At 46.3% G+C, this 23,086-nt stretch overlaps 1 protein-coding gene across 1 annotated transcript in view; it reads right to left on the reverse strand.

The window, feature by feature from the left end:
• Positions 1-23,086, reverse strand: part of BTK (Bruton tyrosine kinase) — a 172,239-nt gene that overhangs the window by 123,570 nt on the left and 25,583 nt on the right. The window contains exons 2-3 of the mRNA XM_088466793.1: positions 11,057-11,155; positions 5,195-5,260 (exon numbers count right to left, since the gene is read on the reverse strand). Coding sequence (XP_088322919.1) covers positions 5,195-5,260; positions 11,057-11,155 — 165 coding nt within the window. The remainder of the gene's footprint in view (positions 1-5,194; positions 5,261-11,056; positions 11,156-23,086) is intronic.

Below are 23,086 nucleotides of genomic sequence, written 5' to 3' on the forward strand. Positions count from 1 at the left end.
CTGTGCTCAACCATGAATATCTCTAAAACCTGAACTGTTGGGGTGCCTTGAGGACAGTGTTTGGTGTTTGGGAACCTCTGCTTTAAGGCTATTTGATATTTTCTCTACTATAGTAGTTACATGGGATGGACCAGTGGCCGCAAGGCCACCGGTCTCAATCCCGACACTGGAATCCTGACAAGAAAGTTAAGACAGGCGTCGAAATACCGATGCCCATCTTAATCCCGACGCCGGAATCCAGGAGGATGCATGCCCGAATGAAGATAAGCTGGGGCGCCCTTAGTGTTAGCCCCACGCGGGGGGGATGATTAGGTTTAGGTAAATTAGTGGGGTTAGAGTTAGGTTTTGGGAGGGGGGGTTAGGGTTAGGCACTCCTATGAGGGAGGGTTAGGGTAAGGCACCACTGGAGGGGTTAGGGTTAGGCACCAAGGGGGGAGGATTCGGTTTAGGCACAAACGGGGGAAACTTAGGATTAGGCACTAACGGGGGGGGTTAGGGTGCAAGGTGGGGAGTGTTAGGCTACAAGAAGGGAGGGTTAGGTGGAGAAGGGGGGAGGGTAAGTATACTTACCCGATCCCTGTCGGGATACCAACCATCGGGATGCCGCTGTCATTATTGTGACAGGAGGCATCCCAACAGCCGGCATTATATACCCATTCCTAGTTACCCATGTAAGCATTGACAGGGTTTCCCAAACTCTGTCCTCAAGGCACCCTAATTGTTCTGGCTTTAACCATATCCATGCTTGTGCACATATGGTATAATCAAACTGATCGAGGTACTAATTAAGGGCCTGATTCACTATCGTACGCAACTGCGTATGTAATAGCGATTACGCACGCAGTTCAACTGTGATAGCATGCTAATTCATTGCAATCACTATTCCCTCGCAGCACTACACAAGGAAGCCCACTTTACTTACCACACATCCGTAATGTTTATCAAGACTGTGAAACCATCGTACCATCGCAGCCTCACGCACACTTGCACAAGCCCTGACCTTACTCAGAAATTGCTTACATTACAACCACGTATGCTATGAGACCTCAGGCTGCGTAGGCCATCGCAGTGGATAATTTATGCATGCCCCTGCAACGGCATTGAAACGCACTGGCACGTCTGCATTCGCCTGACCATTCCCCCGTCACCACTCACAAACGGCACTTCCTGTCAATCACTCTGCGATTGGACTGCGTAGCCGCTGATTGCAATAGCTTGTTCGCGCACTGCATTGTATATGTATGCGCAGAACGCAACAATCGGCCGATTACGTGCATAATCGCAGTTGCGTACAGTAGTGAATCAGGCCCTCAGTTACTCTTTTCTTTTATTAACAGGTGATCAAAGAGATGACAGACAATTACATAGAGATCATTGATATCTATGAACAAATGTTACTGCAGTTCCTACAGCCAACTATCAATTATCAATATGTATAACTGAGAAGGAACAGGTTTAACTTGTCCCGATCCTTCTTACATGATTACATCATCCAGTTTGGCAAGCTGTACTGCACAGAGATCAATTACTTCCATGTGCATTTCTGCGTTTCCTATATTTACTTGTCAAAACATGTAAAAATGAGCCCATGGAATTATCTAATGTAACACAAGTTATAGTTCTTCCATTCTTGCAGATACAGCAATATTGTCAAGACATCCGTAAATGAATATAGGAGTGGCAAACAGCTGTTACACACGATATTACTGTTTAGAGCACTCTTGTGGGGCCTGATTCGGACCCGCTCGCGAGCGCAGGACGCTCACAAGCGGGTCGATGGTGCCGAAGTGCGCATGCGCACGACGGAGGGAGCTCCGTCGTGCGCATGCGTGAGACCCGGCGAGCGACGAGGAATTCGTCGCTCTGGGTCTCGCACCAAAGGCGCCGTGCTGTTGATGGTGAGTGACAGCACGCCCCCTTTGGTGGGCGTGCCGGGGGTGTGGCTGCCAGACGGAGGCGTTCCCATGGGAACGCCTACCGTCTGAGTCCGGCCCCACTGACATCAGTAGTGATGTCAGTGGGAGTGATTTTGGCTCTGATAGAGCCAAAATCACTCCAGGGCTTGCAGCAGCAGGGTCTCGTCTTGACCATCGCGACCATCATCATGGACGCTCGCTATAGCTGTGGGTGGTAACCCACAGCTATGCGAGCGTCCATGAGGCCGCTCCAAGAATAGGTAGGAGGGCCCTGATTCAGAGCGAGCGCTCTGGTCAGAGCGTTCGGCTCTGAATCAGGCCCATAGAACGTATGGAGATACAGCCACATTGAAATCATAGTTACTATATATCCCTAATTACAAGGGGCAGAACCAGATTTTGAAGTTTTCCCTTTAGAAACTCTGTATTTGAGTTGCTACCATTGGTGTCCCAGAAAATGGTTTGGCTATGCTGTGGTCATTGGAACATACTGTCAGTGGGGAACAGCTGCTCTTTAATATCAGTGTTGGGGGAATACTCAATTGACTGATTGTGGCTGCATCAGACCTACTGCGACAGTGCAGGTAAATAATGGGCTCTGCACAGCCATCTGCTCTCTACACTAGCCACTTGGATTGGAGTCTGCATTTTACACAGGACTGCTGTCTGGATTTAGCATTTGACATTAGTTTTACATAAGTGTCTTGGTCGACGGTCTGCTTTTTACACCAGGCTTCCAGTTTGGGGGTCTGTTTTCTGTGCTAACCAATAGTATTGATGTCGGTTTTTCACACTAGCCAGCATGAATGGTGACTGCTTTCTGCATTAGCCAACAGTACTGGTGTCTGCTTTCTACATGAAAGAAAAACAGATTACCTCCAGCACTGGACCTTGAACCACCTTAATTAGTTTCACTTAGAACAAAGTGCTCGATTCAGACTTGCTCGCTAGATGCGTTCGTTCGCATGCAGCGAAAGTTCGCAAATCTGCAATCGCACGGCAACAGGGGCGTTTCTAGTGAGGAGGGGGCCCGTGTGCAGTCTCCCTCACTGGCCCCCTCCTCTCTGTTCGGCAGCCGGCAGCGCACTGAGCTGTGTGTGCGGCCAGCTCCGGAGTTATAGACTCTGGGCACTAGAGTGTGCCCAGAGTCTATAGCGCATTCACAGGTCACCGGGAAAATGGCCACGGCGGCCATTTTCTCTGTACTGCGCATGCGCAAATGACAGGAAAATGCCTGCTACGGCCATTTTCCAGACGTATTTACAGTGCCGGACCCCCGCGCCAACGTGGGACTCCGGAGAGGTAAGTATATTATGGGTGCAGGGTGTGTGGTGCGGGGACCTCCTGGACCCAGGGGCCCATGTGCCCCGCACACATTATAGATACGCCCCTGCACGGCAAGGCATTAGCACGCTCACTATGTCCTGGCGTGCAATCGCGGTGTGTATGCAGATGCCCACCAGCCTGTCTTAAGATGCCCACTTATGCACGTCATCTCCAGGATGTGTATGCAACCATTGGTAACATCGAGTACCATCGTAAGCGAACGCAGCACTTATGGTTGACCATACCCTACCGCAAGCACTGCGAGTGCTTCAGTGTGTAAAACAACCATGTGACGTGTACTATGACGCTGCGTCTTAATTATGCACGCCTCTGAAATGGCGTTAAGACGCCCAGGCACGCCTGCGTTCACACCACCACTCCCCCGTTTCCTTCGACCAACCCCTGTCACCCCCCGCAAACGGCTTCTCATGTCACTCATTCTGGCGAGGTGGCTATGCACACATTTTTAGTAAGCGGATCGCATTTCCAATACTTGTAATGAGAAATGCGATCTCCTTCAAATGTACTAAAGAGAATTGTGGAAAAATACTGGCAGGGAGGGAGACCGTGTGATAACAACACCACCTGGAGATGGCAGCAAGCAGGGTCCCCCCGTCTCAACTACTCCTAACTAAGCCTTCCCTGCCTGCTGGGAAAGCAGAGCCCGGAGTACGTTTCAGTGATCAGCCTGCGTGTCTGACCGCCCACAGCACTGATCACAGTGAAGAAAATAAAAACAGGAAATAAAGACCCTTACCTGCACGCCCCTGCAACCAGTGAGTGGCTCCGTGACCTGGTCATCTGATCTGTAAACTGAGATGCTTTGCTGCAACCTCAGTGTACTGCATCAGATGACCGGGGCACAGCAAACGGATTACCGGATGACAGAGGAGCTCAATAGTTTACCGATCATCTAAAGGTGGTAAGTGTAAGATCTGGGGGGAAGGGGGGTGGGGAATGGGGGAAGAGGGGGGAACCGTCGGTGCATGTGCAGCACCACTCGCAGGTTATTTTTTTGCGTAAAATACCCTGAAAAGTGTGCGGAGGGGATACGCAGGGGCAGTGCTTTATTGTATTCTAATATCGCATTGGATCTACCTTCTACATGAGCCAACATGTGCTGCTGTCTACTTTCTACATTAGTCAATATGAATGGGTTCTAATTTCTGCACTAGCCAACAGGAATAAGGCCTGCTTTATAACTTAACCAACAGGACTTGGGTCCCCTTGCTGCATAAGCCAACATTAATGGGGTCTGCTTTCTACATTAGCCAACAGGATTGGGATCTGTGTCTGTATTAGTCACAAAGGCTGGGATTTATTCTCTACACCATGTTCCAGGTTCAGGAACGGTCACACTCCTTACCAACATTGATTGCTTTAAATAATGCATATAGCAATTTAAGCATAGGCAGTATTGCAAGGAAATTGGTCATTATCAGAAACAGGAACATTGTCACAGTCACAGATTACTTACTTCTTCCCTCATCCCAAGCCGATTGTGTTGTGTCCTCTCCTGTGGTTATTGCTATTGGCAGCGCACTATTTAAACTTTAAATAGTGGGCTGCCAATAGCAATAATTTAAATGTTAAAGCAATCAATGTTTATTTCTCCACATCTGTGTATGGAGTAATGTCCCCAGGAACTGTACCATTGAACTATTCATACTTTGGGATTAAACAGTTTTTAATCCCAAAGTATGGATACTATTGGAGTAATGTCCCCAGGAACTGTACCATTGAACTATCCATACTTTGGGATTAAACAGTTTTTCTTTACAGGACCAATGAAATGAAAAGCCTATCTGTCTTTGGAGAATGTATCAAATATACTGTACCTTGGTAAAAGTAACATCTAGTGGTGTAAGTCCCTAAGGCCATATAAGTGCTATTTCTCAAGTGTATTAGGCTTTACTAAACTGAGTCATTCTGTTGTATAGTTTGTTTCATACCTGGAATGGGTAAGGGAATCGTTCAATAATAGTTATCTGCTCAGTGTCTGCAAACTCTTCTCTGACCTGAAAAGACAATAAGATACTTAGCGACAGCTTGGTAATGAGGGGCAAAAATGTGCATATGGGTACAGTTTAAATGAATTGATATATTCTCAGTACTTTATTTCTTTATTCTTAAGTATTCATAAGTAAAATGTAGCTTCATTTGTTTGCTTCATGGAAATATTGTTGTGGCCCATTTATCTAGTTTTGTCTGGGTGTGCTACCCACTAATAGGAGATGCAATACTGTGTTCTGCCTGGCCTTGGCATTTTGGCTAGATTTTGACCACTCTGTTGTATTTGCAATTTGGTAACATGTATCAGTGACATTTTTGATGTTGGCGTATATATGACTTCCTCTGTCTTTCTCAACTTTAACTGGTCCACTGTGACTATAGTATTTGTTTAGAATAAGCAAATAGTGGTAAAAAGCGGCTAGATTACTTTACTTTGATCTACTTCTTACTCCCCACTAGGGCACCTAACACTTGGTTGCTTATGCAGCAATATATATTATCCATGTCATTGTCCTGCATTGTATTGTTCTGTAAGTCACTGGTCACCTATTTGTTTATGTACTTTGTAATGCGCTGCGGAACACTTGTGGCGCCATATAAATAAATTATAATAATAATAATATATTATGTCATCTAATTGGATTACCTATTTTGGATTTTTAAAACAGTAAAAGGCAAATGTGGGACTGTTTTTATTTTAGGGAAAGTATAACTTTATTAATAACACTGACAACACACTTCATTTTTCCATTATATTGTGTAGAAATACTGTAATGTAACATTTGGATTTATAACTAACACTGTTAAACCACATCTCTATACTATGGCAGGAATCAGTTTGATTTACCGCCAGCCGACAGCGGAAGCCCGGCAGTGAAGATCCCGACAGGTGAGTATTTTTTCTATTTACTAACCTAACCTTCCCCCCCCTAACCATAACCCTCCCTTAGGGGTGCCTAACCCTAACTCCCCTCTAAGTGCCTAAAAATAACCCCCCCCCCTTCCCCGCAGCCTAACCCTAAGTCTCCCGGGGGGTGCCTAACCCTAACATCCCCCCCAGGGATGCCTAACCCTAACCCCCCCTTCCCCTAGCCTATCCCTAACCTCCTGGGGGGGGGTGCCAAACCCTAAGTCCCCCCCGGGCAGGGGCGTATCTATAATGGGTACAGGGAGTGTGGGAAACACGGGCCCCTGGGTCCAGGGGGCCCCTCACCGCACACCCTACACCCATAATATTACTTAACTTTCCAGAGTCCCACGTCGGCGCTGGCGCCTCCGGCGCTGTAAAACGTCTGGAAAATGGACGCGGCGGCCATTTTCCCGTCATTTGCGCATGCGCAGTACAGGGAAAATGGTCGTCGCGGCCATTTTCCCGGTGATCTGTGCATACACTATAGACTCTGGGCACACTCTAGTGCCCAGAGTCTATAACTCCGGCGCTGGCCACTCACAGCTCAGTACGCTGTCAGCCGTTGGACGGAGAGGAGGGGGCCGTGTCGGAGACTACACACGGGCCCCCTCCTCTCTAGAAACACCCCTGCCCCCGGTAACCCCTAACCTAACCCTCTTCCCCCCTCTTCCCCCTGCGGCTGTCCGCGCCCGGCTTACCTTCGACCGGAAAGCCAGGTGTTGGGCTCCCGGCGTAGGTCTAATGACAGGATTTCGACACCTGCCATTAGACATTTGCCAGGATTTCACAGCCGGGACGCTGGCAGTCGGCGTATGCATCCCCTATGGCATACGCCTTTCTATACCTGATATGTAAAGAAATACTGCTGTGCTTTGATTTTGATGCATCCTGATTCTGTGTGACACAACATGCATATGTAAGTCTGATATTTTTCCAAAATAACTGACACCTTTTGAGCCCCAAGTGCACACGTAAAAGTCTAACTGAGGCAGTTAATGGTTATTTTTCTCCAATATTTGGAGAGTGATGTCATTAGTATGCATACAAGAGCTTTCAACTTTCAAATGTTTCAAATGCTTCTACCTTTGATTTCTAAATACCCACTTTGTGCTAGATAAATGCACATAAGGGGGTAAATGTATTGAGCTGCAGGTCTTCAAGATAGTCGATATTATGCAATTTTGCCAGCTGATTTGCCTTTAACAACATTGAAAGGTTTTGCCTTTAATATCATTGCCATTGTCCAAATCGGCTGCTTATTGACTGAAGCGATCAGAAGCCTCTGATATAGCTTCAGAGACCAGCATTCCCAGTGATGCAGCGCGACGAGAGGAGCTTGCGCCTGCCGCTCTGGATCTAATTAGATCCAGTCAGCGGCAGCGTCTACGCGGGACGGTGGCAGTGAAAACGGCGTGGACTGGAGCAGTGCCCAGCGGCCATCGTGAAGAAAGGTAAGTACTGCACAGGTGAGTGGGGCCTGTTCTATACTAGGAGTGGGCACAGCATAAGGGGCATTACTGGGGGCACAACATAAGGGGCTCTGCATAAGGGGCATTACTGGGGGCTCTGCATAAGGGGCATTACTGGGGGCTCTGAATTAGGGGCAATACTGGGGGCTCTGAATTAGGGGCATTACTGGGGGCTCTTCAAAAGGGGTACTACTAAGGACATTACTGGGGGCACATAAGGGGCATTACTAGGGCAGTGCATAAGGGGCTATGCATAATGGGCACAAATTCATGGGGCATTGCATAAGGGGCACTACTACACGGGGCACTGCATTGGTTTTTATTAATAATAAACCTTTCAAAATTGCAATAAGAATATTTTTTTTTGCATCCCACCTACTTGAATATTCATCCCGGTTGGTATTTTGAGTTTGACATGCCTGGTGTAGTGTGTTCCCGGCAGTGGTGTGCTCAATGTCCTTAACGAGTCACAACATAGAGCACACACACTGAACGATATAATTCACTATATTGTTCAGTACCAGCACCCTCCCTTATCCCCGAACCTCCTGCACAACCTGATGATATCGTCAGGTTGGACAGCAGGTTCGGGCGATGAGCGATGTCGTCAACGACCAGCGGGGGTGCTCATCGCTGGTCGTTGACGGCATATCCACTGGCCGATACAATGGACGATTGAACGCTATCGTTCATAATATCGTCTCGTGGATACGCGACTTTAGTTTGGATTTGTTATTATTAATACATAAATATTTATTTTTCTTTATCTACAACTGCAGTATTAAAATTCATGGTATGTCCAGCTCACACAAATAACACTAGGCAGGTTCATATTATTGTTATTTCTACTTTTGTTCCATTGTATTATTTTACTATATACTATAGATATTATATATAAAAAGTTATTGTTTGTATAATGTGACATTTTGAACATAAAGATGTATGGCTTTACTTTTAACATTTACATTTTTATTAAAATAGCTGCACAATTAATTTTTGCCCACCTGCAATTATATACTGAACTAAATATTATGCTGTTGATCCTTGATCCGTTTCTGCTTTCTCTTTTGAAAACACTTCCCAACTCCCATTTCAGTAGGTTTTTCTGAGATCAGGCTACTACTACAGCTGTCACCTGGTCCCTGACTCCCCCATCTCTCATGATGCTCCTCTGTGTGATATTATTTATTTACAGTTTTGCTTGAGCATGACCTGATCACAATTTTTGTCTGTGTTTCTTGTGACAAACAGGGGCCATTCCTCCCATGGGGTGTTCTAACAAATGAGAGGCCCGTGTGCAACGTCTCCCTGCATCAATTGCATCGGGCCCCACACATGCAGAACACCCATTTCACGGTCATATATAATGGGTGCAGTGTGTGCAGTGCACAGGGGGGATCTGCACTGCATGCACAGAAGATAGTAAAGACTTCGGCACAGTGCATATCATGTTTTGGTGCCATCGGTGCCAGAAAGATATTGCTGGGAAATGTCACTCACAGCCAACAGCAGGTATAGTGGGATGAGTGCTGCAGGCACAGTGTATGTCTGTGCTGGGTGCAGGGTTTGAGGTGCCTGGCCCCTTTGATCCATTACCCAAATCACATTATAGCTACGCCACTGTTCAGGTGGTACACTCCTAATTGCACTCTCCAGCACTCAGACAAACTCTGGGCCTGATTCAGAGATGTACGTTCATCCGATGATGAATGTACATCTCTGATGTTTCTGGGTCTGCGCCTGCATAGGACCAATTCTGTGCATGTGGAGAACGTGTCCTGCAATTACGCTCTGTAGACCCCCCCAAGCTGCAGCATGACTTGCCTGCTGCAGCGTTTGGGGGGCGGAGCAGGGACTTGGCTAAACACTAAAGTGGCCAGCACCTGGTCAGGCTGCTGGAAACTTCAGCTCCCGCAGCCTGGCTAAAGGAGCAACCATCTCAACCAGCGGTCACGATGGTTGCGATGGTGCTCGCAAATGCAGCAAGGAGGTGTCTGACCCCTCCTCATACTTGCCTACCTTTTATTTCTCCTCCCTGGGAAAAGCCTGGGGAGGAGGAGCAGGTGGGTTGCGATGATGGGCAGGGCCTGAAGGTTTGTGTAATTAAGACCCGCCCCTTTGTGGTAAATTGGTGTGAATTGAAATAGGGATGGGGCTAAATGATGTGATTCATGAAGAATGTCATCATGTCATTAAGCCCCGTCCCCTCACGGGGACCCGCGATCACCACGGAAATTCTCCCCAATCTGCTCACTTCACTAGGAAATGGGCAGAATGTGGGAGAAGTGCCTACCTTCCAGGGGTGCAGGGAATTACGGGAGCCTCCCACGAATTCCAGGAGGGTAGGCATGTAGGCCCCTCCTACTGCATTTGCATTTAGATGGATGGAATTGCAAAGCTGCTTGTGTGCGGCTCTGCAATTCCGTCCATCTCTGAATCAGGCCCTCTGTCATCATTTGATTGCAGTAGGCAGTGTGGCCTGCGCTCCTTCCTGCAATCACTGCAGCACAATGACAGAGTAATATCAGCATTTTCCCTCTGCCGACCCTTTCTTGCTTTGTTAGCAATGGCACTCATATATTTATTATATTGACAAAAAAGGAAAACATAAAGAAAACACATAAATACGAGTATACTGTACAGATTTTACAGCGATTGAAAGCAAATAACAACTTGTAAATCTTAAAGCATATTTATTACTATGCAGTAACAAGTAACTGCACTCACTTTTAATGCAATGAACGACTTGTGACTGAGGCGGGGGCCTGGGGTATTTGGTAGTGCAAGTGTTGCCTCAGGAGGCAGAGGAGCTGAACTTAGGTCCTGATTCAGACCCGCTCACAAGCGGGTCGATGGGCGGGCAGTGCGCACGCGCCGCGTGCGTGAGCCCTGGAGCTAGCGAGAAATCACCCGCTCTGGGGCTCGCAACAAAATGGGGGGCGGCTGTCGATGTTGATAGACAGCCCGCCCCGTTTTGTAGGCGGGGAGGGGGGGGGGTGACTGGCCAAACGGAGGCATTCCCGAAGGAACGCCTGCCATTTCAGGGCGGCCCTACTGACATCACATGTGATGTCAGTAGTGAGCTTCCTGCTCTATTAGAGTAGGAAGCTCACTGGGGCTTGCGGGAACGAGACCCTACCACATCACCTGGCCGCTCGCAAAAGCTGTGGGTGGTCACCCACAGCTTAGCGAGTGGCCAGGAGGCCGGTTTTTAAAAAAAACCAAAACACTGCCCAGATTCAGAACGAGCGCTCACAAAGAGTGTCCGGCTCTGAATCAGGGCCTTAGTCTGTGTGATCATTCAAATTTTAAATTTGATAATTGGATATTAAAAAGAATTCCAGCACCGAGGGATTAGCAAACAGTGGAAGTAAAAAATACAAGAGACAAGCTGGGTTGGGGTCTGAATGTAGCTTTCTCACCGGTATCTGTCTCTCTGGTGGAGGATTTTCTTCTGGCTCGACACACTCCACACATACGATTTTTTCTAGATCTACTGACCCCTTCTTACTTCCTCTGCGCTGTGAACAAGAGAAACACATATGATTATGGATTCAGCCACAACCCTTTATTAGTATTAAGGGGCATATGTATCAAAGCTTGATGTGAGATAAAATTGTGAAATATATATCACCAACCAATCATTTCTTAGGGCTCTATTTACTACAATCCGCATATTGAATGAGGATTGTAGTGTGATATTACCGAGTGAATTTGCATTGCGAATTCAGGCAATATCACAGGGATTTACTATAAATCCCTTGCAGGGACAGAGCTTGTGATAAAGCTCTATCCCTGCGGATCCCATCCGCACTCTAGTCGCAGTATTTTCGGAAAAAATACCGCGACTAAGAGCCCGCACATGCGCCGACCGACCACCGCTACTACCCCCCCACCGACGCTAAGCCCCGCCCCCGGCGCTAAGCCCCGCCCCCCGTGATCGCGGGCGATCGCGGACCCCCGCTCCCCCCCCCGGGACCCCCCCTCTCCCTTCATTACACTTACCTGCATCCTCCTGGCCTCCGGTGATCTTCTCCGGGCTTCCCGATCAGGTGATCTCCCATACTGCACTGGGGCCCGATCACCTGATGACCGGGCCCCAGTGTACTATGGGAGACCAGCTGACCGGAGAGGAGCCATCACCAGAGGCCCGATTACCGGTCCCTGGATTCAGGTAAGTAAAAAAAGAATGTTTAATTTTTTTTTTCTTTTTTTTACAGTAATCAGCTTGCGGTCTGCTTAGACCACATAGCTGATTACTGGTACCGGCTCCCGCCTCTGCTCTCCCCGTTAGAGCAGAGTGGGAGCCCGGTAACCGGGGGAGACCCGTTATTATCACAGGGCTTCCCCCGGTATTTTTTTACAATTTATTTTTAGTAACTGTGGTCGGATCACATTTCCCATTACAGTTATGGGAAATGCGATCTGCTTTACTAAAAATAAGTGATACTGGGGGTTGGAGTAGAATTTTACTAATTCTACTCCAATTGCCCTGTAATAACTACAGGTGAAACTAAAATAATGTGAAAAGGATGTGAAAACACCCTTTTTCACTTTATTTTAGTAAAAATAATGTTAATAAATAGATCCCTTAAACACAGCCTGCCAAATATAAGTTAGAAGCTGATTGGTTGGTGAAATATATTTCACAATTTTATCTCACAAAAAGCTTTGATACATATGCCCCTAAGCCTCTGTGGAAAATGTCTTCCATTTCCTTCAGCAGTGGCAATGGATCCTAAGATTTTGTTCAGCTATGCTTCTATTTTATGAGTATTAACTAAGCAATGAGGAAATGTTTTCTGTAAGAAAACATTTTTGTACTTAAAATTTTTGCATTAAATAGCATTTTTCCATTTTTCATTACTTTTAAAACAATAACATAGCAGAAACACAGAAGGCTGGACCCCAAGTCAGTGTGAGATCCTACACATGGTAAACAAGAGACTTTGGGGTCTATATACTAAAACCTTGGCTTGAGATTAAGGGCTTTATTTACTACAATCTGCTGTTTGAATGCAGATTGTAGTGTGATATTACCGACTGAATTCACATTGCGAATTCAGCCAATATCACATGGATTTACTAAGAATCCCTTGCAGGGACAGAGCTTGCGATAAAGCTCTGTCCCTGCGAATCCCCTCCGCACACTTATCACGGTATTTTTGCAAAAAAATACTGTGGCAAGTGCTCGCGCATTCGCCGACCGGCAGCCATTAAGCCCCACCCCCGTTGCTAAGCCCCGCCCCCGTGATACCCCCTCCCTTAATTGCACTTACCTGCAGTGATTGGGGCTCCGGTCAGCTGACAACCCATCCTCACCTGATGACCGGGTCCCAGTGCAGGATGGGAGACCAGCTGAACGGAGGGAGGACATCACCGGAGCCCCGATCTCCAGGCCCTGGACTCAGGTAAGTGTTTATTTTTTTAATATTTTTTTTGCAGTGTATCAGCGTGTGGTGTCTGTTTAGACCACACAGCTGATCACTGGGGCCGGCTCCAGGCTCTGCTCTGCCTGTTAGAGCGGAGCAGGAGTCCGGTAACCGGGGAAGACCCTGGATAACACCCCGGTATTTTTTTCACAAATAATTTTTAGTAACTACCAGGCAGATCGCATTTCCCATTACAATGATGGGAAATGCGGTCTGATTACTAAAAATAAGTGATACTTAGGGCTTGGAGTAGAATTTTATGAATTCTACTTCAATTGCCCTTTAGTAACTTTAGGTGAAACTAAAATAATGTGAAAAGGGTGTGAAAACACTCTTTTTCACTTCATTTTAGTAAAAATAATGATAATAAATAGAGCCCTAAGTGAACTGAGATAAAATACTAGCCAAACAGCTCCTAACTGCCATGTCACAGGCTGTGTTTGAAAAATGACAGGAGCTGATTGGCTGGTACTTTATCTCCGTTCACTTTATCTCTATTAAAGGCTTAGTAAATAGATCCCTTTATTTTTCAACTAATATGTGAAAACAAATATATGAATATTGTACATAATTAATTTGTTTCATAGTCTAAAACATGGTAGATATTAAAGTATTATTTTCGACTCAGTGTACGATTTTAATTTACATGTGAAATGACATGTCCTTATCAGCATCTGGAAATGTCAGGAAAGCATATTCTTGGCTTAGAGCCTGATTCAGATTTGGGAATAAAGTAAGAAAGTAACTGTCAGCAGCAGCTCCTACCCTCTTACTTACACTGGAAGCAGCTCAATGCTAATGGCAGCCCGGACTGGCAGTCCCAGGAGGAGAAAACACCCCAAATGCAAAAAAATTTATTTGCACCCTTTTGCAATGCAACATGATTTGTCCAGGTCGGTATCCTAATCCTCCCCCTATCCATCCCTCCCCGGTGCCTAAACCCAACCTTAGCCTAGTGCCTAAACCCAACCTCCCCATCCCTGCACCCAAAGCCTAACCCTTCTCCTAGTGCCTAACCCCAACCCTAACCCTCCCCCTTACACCAGTACTTAACTTTGGGATTCCGGCGGTCGAGATGCCGACACTTTAGTTCTGACAGGTGTCAGGAATCCCCGTGGTCGGTACCATGATAGCAACCAATCAGCTTCTTGCTAGCATTTATCAAGTATAGACTATAAAATTATAGGTAGAAGCTAATTGGTTGCTAAGGGCTCCGCTTGTTCATTTCTCCACTCTTTAGAAGGTTTGATACATTTCCAGCTGCTTAGATGCCCCCAGGAGTTGTGAGGACGTCTGTACTACACAAGGACAAGTGAGGGTGACAGAACCATGGCTGGGAAACAACTGTACAAGAGCATGCACTAAAGAAACAAGGCAGACACAAGGTTTTATTCAGGTTGGAGCTGAGCAGGCACAAGACAAACAGCAGGACAGAATAACATGATAAACAAGGCAAACATTACAGATACTAACAAATATAGGAACATGGCTAAGGCCATATTTATCAGTGTGTCCCTAATCACAAGTAGGTTTTTTTATGGCTGCTTATCATGGAAATTAAGAATATCTAATCGCTTGCATTTATTAAAAAAATATCACAGTAGCTGAGCGATACTCAAGTGCTCTTTCAATATTGTCCAGCAGTGTAAATGCACAGTGGAACTGAAAGCCCAGATTGAAAAAAAAAAAAAAATTAGTTTGAAAAAATTGTTTAAACAGCAAATAAAATTGCTTTATTATAGGAATAAATCTTTGTTTTTGTTCTGGTAATTGTTAATAGGCTTCCCTGTACAGAGGCAGAGTGCGGCTCCTACCTTGGCTGACTGAGGAGTCTGTAATTGTAATATTATAAAGGGGCTCTGTTCTTTGCATGCCATCTTTAATGGTTGGCAAGTCCCTCTGTGGTAGCTGGACGTACCCGCTCTGGTGGCTGGCCACACCCCTTAAGCTGGGACCCCTACCACTGCATTCCCTGGTGCCCCAGTCCGACACTGCAACTGTTCATTAAGGAGCATACACACGGTCATATTTGTCAGATCTGTGAGATGAATGATTTGAACGATTTTACCAAAGATTTGAATGATTTGAAGTCTGACTGCAAACACATCAGATGTCAGATATCGTTATCTGACCATTGGGAACGCGCATCGGTTTGGGCTATCCTGTCAACCAGGGTTCCCAAACATTCTTGAATAACAGCGCCCTAGCGTATAAACATTTTTTATGGCTCTCCTAGGCCAAAATGTCCTTATTGAGAATTTAAAAAAAGATTATCAAATGAAGTAAATTGTGCTGCTATGTCATCCAGTTGTGCGGTGGTGGATAGGGTTGTGCTTCTGTTTGTCGACATATTTTCTGATAGTCAAACCCAATCACATTGATCATAAATTTGATTTGGTCCTGGACCACCAACCCGTAGAACCCCTGCGGCACCCGAGGGTACCACGGCACTGAGTTTGGGAACCACTGCTGTAGAGGAAGGCCACGTGTGACTCTTCAGCTGTTGTGTCACTACAAGTACCGACATCATAGGAATTGTAGATCCACAACCGCTAGAATGTTACAAGTTGCCTCTGCAGTACTTTATAGATCAATATTAAAAGACATTTGGCTCAGCAGTAGCTGTAGGACTACAACTATCATGGACCTTGTAGTTCCATATCAGCTGCAGGATGACTATTTGCCAAAACAGTATTGTGCAGTACAGGTTGATTGTCTCATATATATGGGTGCTTTCCAGGTACATTCAATATAAACTTATAAACTGTGTTAACCAGTGGCATCACTAGGAGGGTGCGGGTTGCACCGGGTGACAACATCCGAGAGGGGGTGACACATTAAAATTGCAGAGCTGCTCTGCTATTTTGGTGTCACTCCCTCGGATGGTGTCACCGAACAGCAGTGCAGTGGTAATGGATGTCAAGCGCATGCAGCCTGCTGCCTGAACAGACGTCTGGAGTGTCCTGATATCGTTCCTGGCAGTGCTGTACTTCCCAGAGCTTGTAGCCCCGCCCCCTTTGTGTGAAATCATGACACATTTTCAGGGGACAGGGTCGGCACAGGGAGCAGTGTTTGAACAGTCCGGTGAACTACAAGGTGCATGATGCTGAGTTGTATGTAATTCTGCCATAAATTGTTCATATGAAAGATGCAGGGAAAAATGCAGAGCTGCAAACATCTCTACGTGTGCATCTGCTTTGCTAAAGCCATAGTCTGCATTTGTGTGAACTCCCAAATCTTGATGGCTCTCCTGGTCTCTGCTGCTGCTGCCTGCTGCCCACCCACTTCATGATTCACCCCTCACCCCTGGACTCTCCTGGAAACCCTTGAGGAGAAGTAAAAAGAAATAAATGGGTTATAGATCAGGTTAAACAATATGTAACTAGGGCTAGTTAGAAAATAATGCTATCAAAAGTAAAGTCTAATCAACAAACTGCCAATCAAAGGTATGGATTCGTCAATGCAGTGGTCTTTCTTTTCATGTAATGTTGCTCTGCCAGCCATTGTGATAACACATATCCAGGTGGTCTGTTCTAACCACTGACTGAATTGCACCTAATATCCAGCCCTATTCATAATATTATATTTTAATTTATATGGCACCAAAAAGGCTCTGCAGCACCATACGTATGGGTAAAATATAGTGCATAAGTGCAAACTGGTACAGACAGCAATATAACATATATATTTATTTATTACCAGTTATTTATATAGCGCACACATATTCCGCAGCACTTTACAGAGAATATCTTAACATTCACATCTGTCCCTGCCCCAGTGGAGCTTACAATCTATATTCCCTATGACATGCACACTATGGTAATTTTTTTGTGGGGAGCCAATTAACCTACCGGTATATTTTTGGAGTGTGGGAGGAAACCGGAGTACCCGGAGGAAACCCACGCAAGCACAGGGAGAATATTCAAACTCCGCACAGTTAGGGCCGTAGTGGGCATATCTATAATGGTTGCAGGGTGTTCGATGCCTAAGGGGTCCACACCGCACACACTGGATCCATACATTATACTTACTGCTCCGGACTCCGGCACTGCAGAATTCACTGGAAAAATGGCACGACTGCCATGTTCCCATCAATTTGCATAGTAGAAAATCACCAGGAACATGCCGTGGGCGTCATGACCCAGAGACCTGCGTATGCGCAGTAGATTCTGGCACATTCCCAGAATCTACTCTGTAACTGCGCTGGCGAGAGAGGGGGGGGGGGGCCTGCATGGAGGCTGCACCCAGGCTTCCTCCTCTCTTAAACTTTCCTTCCGTACAGCAATTCCATAATTGCCGCGCTCAGATTAAATATAGAGCATACAGAGGGGAGACGGCCCTTTTAATGCGAGTTTATAATCTAGAGGGGTTGGGAGTGGACACAAAGAGAATGATGGGAGCAGCGTTGTGGAGTGTAGAGGCTGAAGATTTGAAAGAGTGGTGGTAGGCTTCAGTGACAAATTACGGGTATGTTTGACAGCTGGGAGGTTGGAGGAAGTCTAATTGGGTATGGGAGGAAATTCCATCTTGACGTTGATGAATAATCAATTTAGAGGACGGAGGATTAGGATGTTGGCACAGTGAAGTGGACAGGAGGGAGTGTGTGGTATGATATGTTGACAGTCATAAGGTCAACATTAGGTTATCTATATGGTCATAATGTCAGCATTGCCCATTCGACATTCATCATGTAGACACTGATGAAAAGTGTACATGTTAGAGTGTCAACATATTGTCCCTGGTGGCTTTCCTGCTCCCAATGAATGCAGCGGCGGTGGCATCCAGGTCCCGGCGGTCATGTGAGTATGACAGACCTATAGTCACTCTAATTCCTACCCCTGAACCTCCCTCCAGTGCCTAACTCTAACCCCCCTGTAGCCTAAAACTAACCTCCCCCTAGTGCCTAACCTTAACCCTTTAATCCTGTAGCCTAACACTAATGTCAACATTCCGACAATGTTGTCACATATTGACATTCTGGCAATGTCGACATGTTGCCTGTTGTCATTTTACCAATATGAATATAATAACTGTCAACCTAATGACTACATCCGACTAGATCACCTTTTTAAAAATGTGCACAGTAAGAGGCATGCGCTTTTATGTACAAATAAAATATAGTTGTCATTAGAGCCGTTCCCCTAGTTAAACTGACTTTATAGCCTTTAAATATGTTACTTTCATTACATTACTCCTCTTCCCTGTGGTTCTGTCCCCACATATATGAAAATATTGCATGTGTGAACAGATAGAGGTAAGTGCTAAACATAACACAATAATGACACATTTGTGTTTATTTATATAATTGCAAAACTATCATTTTGAATATCTGACTATATAGGTATTAGCATAATGCAAAACACTCCTGCCAAATGAGAGAAAGTTACAATGAGAGTCTAAGGTTCTTTGTGTGGTCTTACATAATTTTACTATGAGTGAGACAATGACAAATAACACAGTCTATGAAAACAATTTAAGTGGAATTATTATTGTTTATTATTGACAATTTTTTTTATATAGACCCAATATACTCTGCATCGCCATACAAATATGATCAAATACAGTAATAAAACAGGGGTCAATTCTATGAGCACCGCTAGCACTAATGGGTTTGGAATATTATGTCATCGGTCACGTTGTCAACATTTCCAATGTTGAAAGCATAATAAAGACATGTTATGGACATGGTATGCATGTCCACATGTTAAGCATGTCGACCTGCACATGGCAACACTGACAAAATGCTCACATGGCGGCAATGGCCCTGATTCAGAGCCGGACGCTCTGACCAGAGCGCTCGCTCTGAATCAGGGCCCACCTCCATAACTATGGAGCGTCCTCCTGGACGCTCGTATAGCTGTGGGTCACCACCCACAGCCTATACGAGCGTGCAGGATGATGGTCGCGATGGTCTTGACCATCGCCAGTGCGAGCAGAAGCCTGCGGTTGAGTTTTTCAACCGCAAGGCCAGGAGTGATTTTGGAGTGATGTCAGTGGGGCCGGCTTCTGACGGTAGGCGTTCCCTTGGGAACGCCTCCGTCTGGCAGGCACGCCCCCGGCACGCCCACCAAAGGGGGCGTGCTGTCAATCAACATCGACAGCACGCCCCCTTTGATCAGACACAACGAGCAAAGGAAAGTCCTTTACTCGTCGCGTCTCGCGAATGCGCACGACGGAGCTCCCTCCGTCGTGCGCATGCACAGTGCACACCATCGACCCACTTGCGAGTGGACAGCCGCTCGCGAGTGGGTCTGAATGAGGCCCAATGTTCACAATTTTACCTAACCCTAACGATATCCCTAACCAAAACCTTAACATGTCTATTGACAACAGTTTCACTACTGTATGTCAAAATAATAACATTCAACATTCTGGGGTCAATCTTATGAATGTCATTCTGGGGTCAACCTTATGAATGTCAACATAATGCATGTCGGCATGGTAACTGCATACCTAGCAGTAAGAATGTTTAAAATAGAATTTCAGTTGAAATCATTGCATCCATCGGCCGCTAACAAAGGGAGATTAATTTCTTGGTGCTTTATTTATCATCAGTAGTCCAGTGGCTTTGGCATATCCCACTGTATATCGCAGCGGGATGTAGTCAGCATCGAAATACCGGCGCCGGTTACCGGCAGCATCGGGATCCTGGCGCCAGAATCACGACCACCGACATCCCTAAGGTAACAATCGGGAGTTAGGGGGAGGGTTAGGTTTAGGCACCGGGGAGGGGGAGGTTAGGGTTAGGTACTAAGGGGGAGGTTAGGGTTAGGCACCGAGAAGGGAGGGTTAGTGTTAGCTTACTTAGCTAGAAGGGTCGGGATTATGACTGCCGTGATGCCACTGTCGGTATTCTGACCGGCAGCATCCCGACCCAACCCATTGCAGCAATATAGAGTGCATTCCTAAGTGGAAGTTCTCTCCTCTCACTGGCATAATGCTGGATTCCAGCAATATGCGCAAGCACAGCCATGCACCCAGTAGTCTGATCTAGCAGGGATGAAATGATGCCTCCCCAGCTTCACTGATCCTCATTGCTGGGAATAGCTAACACCATCCTAGGAGCTATCTGTGAAAATATATGGTGTTCACTGTTTGACTCTGGCCATCGTTCCCATAGAGATCTATTTACCTTGGGAAGGTGGACTGTCATTCCTTAGCACCTCCCCTTCTGGGCCCTGTACTGGCTTTATCCCCTGTGATGACAGTAGTTCCACTACTTCTGACTTCTTTCAGATAACATGAGCTGGTTTGCCTATATTTGCCCACTATGGGCTTGAATCAGAGTAGACGCCACAGTGTCTTCTCTTGCGTCTGTTGCCGGAGTCGTGACTGTAGTAATATGCAAATACTAACATCAGCCTCCCCCTGGTGTAGTCTGGTGTAATGTAAAAGCACTGAGACGCCCAATTTCAGCATCACTGCATGCTGTAACACCGCCAGTGAATCTTCAGACACCACCATCGGCGCACCATTGACACTTGCACTATCGCAGGTGCAGTTTCTCCATCTGACTATGACCTCTGTGGCTGCAGCTGTGCCTTTGGGAAGAGAAGGAGTCAGGAAGCCGGCAGTCGCAATGGTGACCGCCGGCTTCCCGACTGCTTAATCCCGGCAAGGTACAAAAGACAGGCATCAAAATCTCAACGCCTGTAATTAGACCTACTCCGGGAGCCCGACACCAGGCTTACCGATCGGACAGCCGCGCGGGGAAGGAGGGTTAGGTTAGGTGTTACCGGGGGGACTTAGGGTTAGGCACACCCCCGGGAGGGTATGGTTAGGCTAGAGGAAGGGGGGGTTAGTGTTAGGCACCTCCGGGGGGAGTTAGTGTTAGGCACCCCCCCCGGAGACTTGAGGTTAGGCAGCGGGGAAGGGGGGGGTTAGGTTTAGGCACATAGATGGGGGTTAGGCACTTGGGGAGGAGGTTAGGGTTAGGCAGCCCTGAAGGAGGGTTGGGGGGGAAATTAGGTTAGTTATACTTTAAGGATGATCGGTATTTCCTCCTCTGTCGGGCTGCCGCTGTCGGGAATCATAGTGATTCCTTTGGGAACGCAGCCACTTTCACTGACACGCCCACAGCACTCCTATAACACGCCCATGAGACAGACTTTTTTGTGATCACTTCTAGCCACCTCCCAGAAACGCCATCACTTAGTCGCCCCATTTCTGATACTGTCAACTAAGGTCCGTGACGAAAGTGGGCATACGTGGCCATGATCTGCGTATTCGTGGTTATACTATTAATGATTTCCTACTGATGGTTAGAAACCCCTGCCTCGACGGACAACCCTGCTGGCTGTGATTGAGCTCCTAATGGAAAGCAGATCAATTGTTATAAGTTTTGCTTAGTCAGAAGTTCAGAACACAGAAAAAGGGTCCTTTCCTAGTTTTGTCTAGTACACCAAACTTTTTCAAAGTATCTTCCACTTAAGAAATAACAGATGAAGTAATAACCACTAATAGCAGGGACAGTTTCCTCAGGTTACTCTGGATATCTAGTGAAACCATACTTCTGGGGCCAGTGAAGCTCCTTCCAGGGACGCAGCCACTGGCTTCGGCACGCTGCCCATTGCCGCCCCCAAATGCCGGCAGTAATTTAATTATGCTGAGGTTTTTGGGGCACTGCGATCATTTATTTAAATAAAAAAAAACCTGCAGAGTGGCTCCTGGGCATGCGCAGGTCTGCTAACATCGGAGATGAAGATGGCGAATGCCCCCGCAGTCAAGCTCCGAAAATTTTATTTTCAGAGCTTGATGAATTCTTTACCCATACTAGTGTATGGGGACAGCGGGCCATTCCGCAAACAGAAGGTAAGTAGGAGATATCTGTGATATCTCCTGCTTCACCTTCTTAATGAATGGCCCGAATACTTAATTGTCACAATTGCAGGTGAAAATTTGCTTTTTCACCTGCTTTTGTGACAATTAAGTGATGATGAATAGGCGCCTTGTACTCTTAATTGGGACGCCAGTATATCACTCATTGCTGTGAGTGTATGTTTCAGGCTTGTTCTTTGAGACTATTATTGCAACAGTATGGTTACTTGCTTTCAATTATAAGCTACTAAAATTCTCTTGCTACTATTAACATCATGGGGCCTATTCATCATCACTTAATTGTCACAAAAGCAGGTGAAAAAGCAAATTTTTGCAAGTGTATGGGGACAGAATTCATCAAGCTCCGAAAATATTAAATTTTCGGAGCTTGACTGTGGGGACATTCCCCATCTTCAGATGGCGAATGCCCCCGCTTGGGGTTCGCGGGTTGCTCTTCCCTATGGGAAGTAGGTCCGGGTTGCGAGAAGGGATCATTTGGGAACCCTCCGCTCCTGTCCGGCTCCTTCCGCCGGACGTCAGGGCTCTTGTGCGCATGCGTGACCTATAGGTCACGCATGCGCACCGCCGTCACTGCTCCGACAGGAGCAGTGAAAAGATTCACTGCTCCGAAAAGGAGCAATGAAGCCGCTCGCGGGTGCAGCTGATTTTGCATCAGCTGCCACCGTGCCGGAGCAATACTGAATTGCTCCGGTGGTCACGGCAAATTAGAATGTTAATTAACATCATGAATAGGCCCCTTAATGAGCTGGGAACACTGATTATTTCCATACAGGAGTGGTGATTTAACAGCTATGCATGGACTTTAAATTATTTATCTACTCTTCATTCCATATGGCCATGGCACACTAAGATCAATATTGTCCTTTTATAATATATGCTATTTTACCAATTGTGATTTTATTTACTGACTTTATATTGTTTAGGTATTTATTTCAATAAAACCAATTTTTGTTTATTATATACAAGCCTCCTGTATTACAGTAAGCAAATACCGAAATATGTTATAATTTGATTGTGAATATTTATATCACTATGCGCAGTATTTAAAGTTTCTTCTTAGGAAGCCGGCACTGAACGATATCGTTCAGTGTGTGTACTCAATGTCGTTAAGGACATTGAGCACACATTGACGGGGACACACTGGGCCTGATTCAGACCCGGACGCGAAGCCGCGATCAGTGC

Source organism: Taudactylus pleione, unplaced genomic scaffold (assembly GCF_031769625.1).
Source record: "Taudactylus pleione unplaced genomic scaffold, aTauple2 ptg000009l, whole genome shotgun sequence".
In the NCBI taxonomy this organism is placed as follows: Eukaryota; Metazoa; Chordata; class Amphibia; order Anura; family Myobatrachidae; genus Taudactylus; species Taudactylus pleione.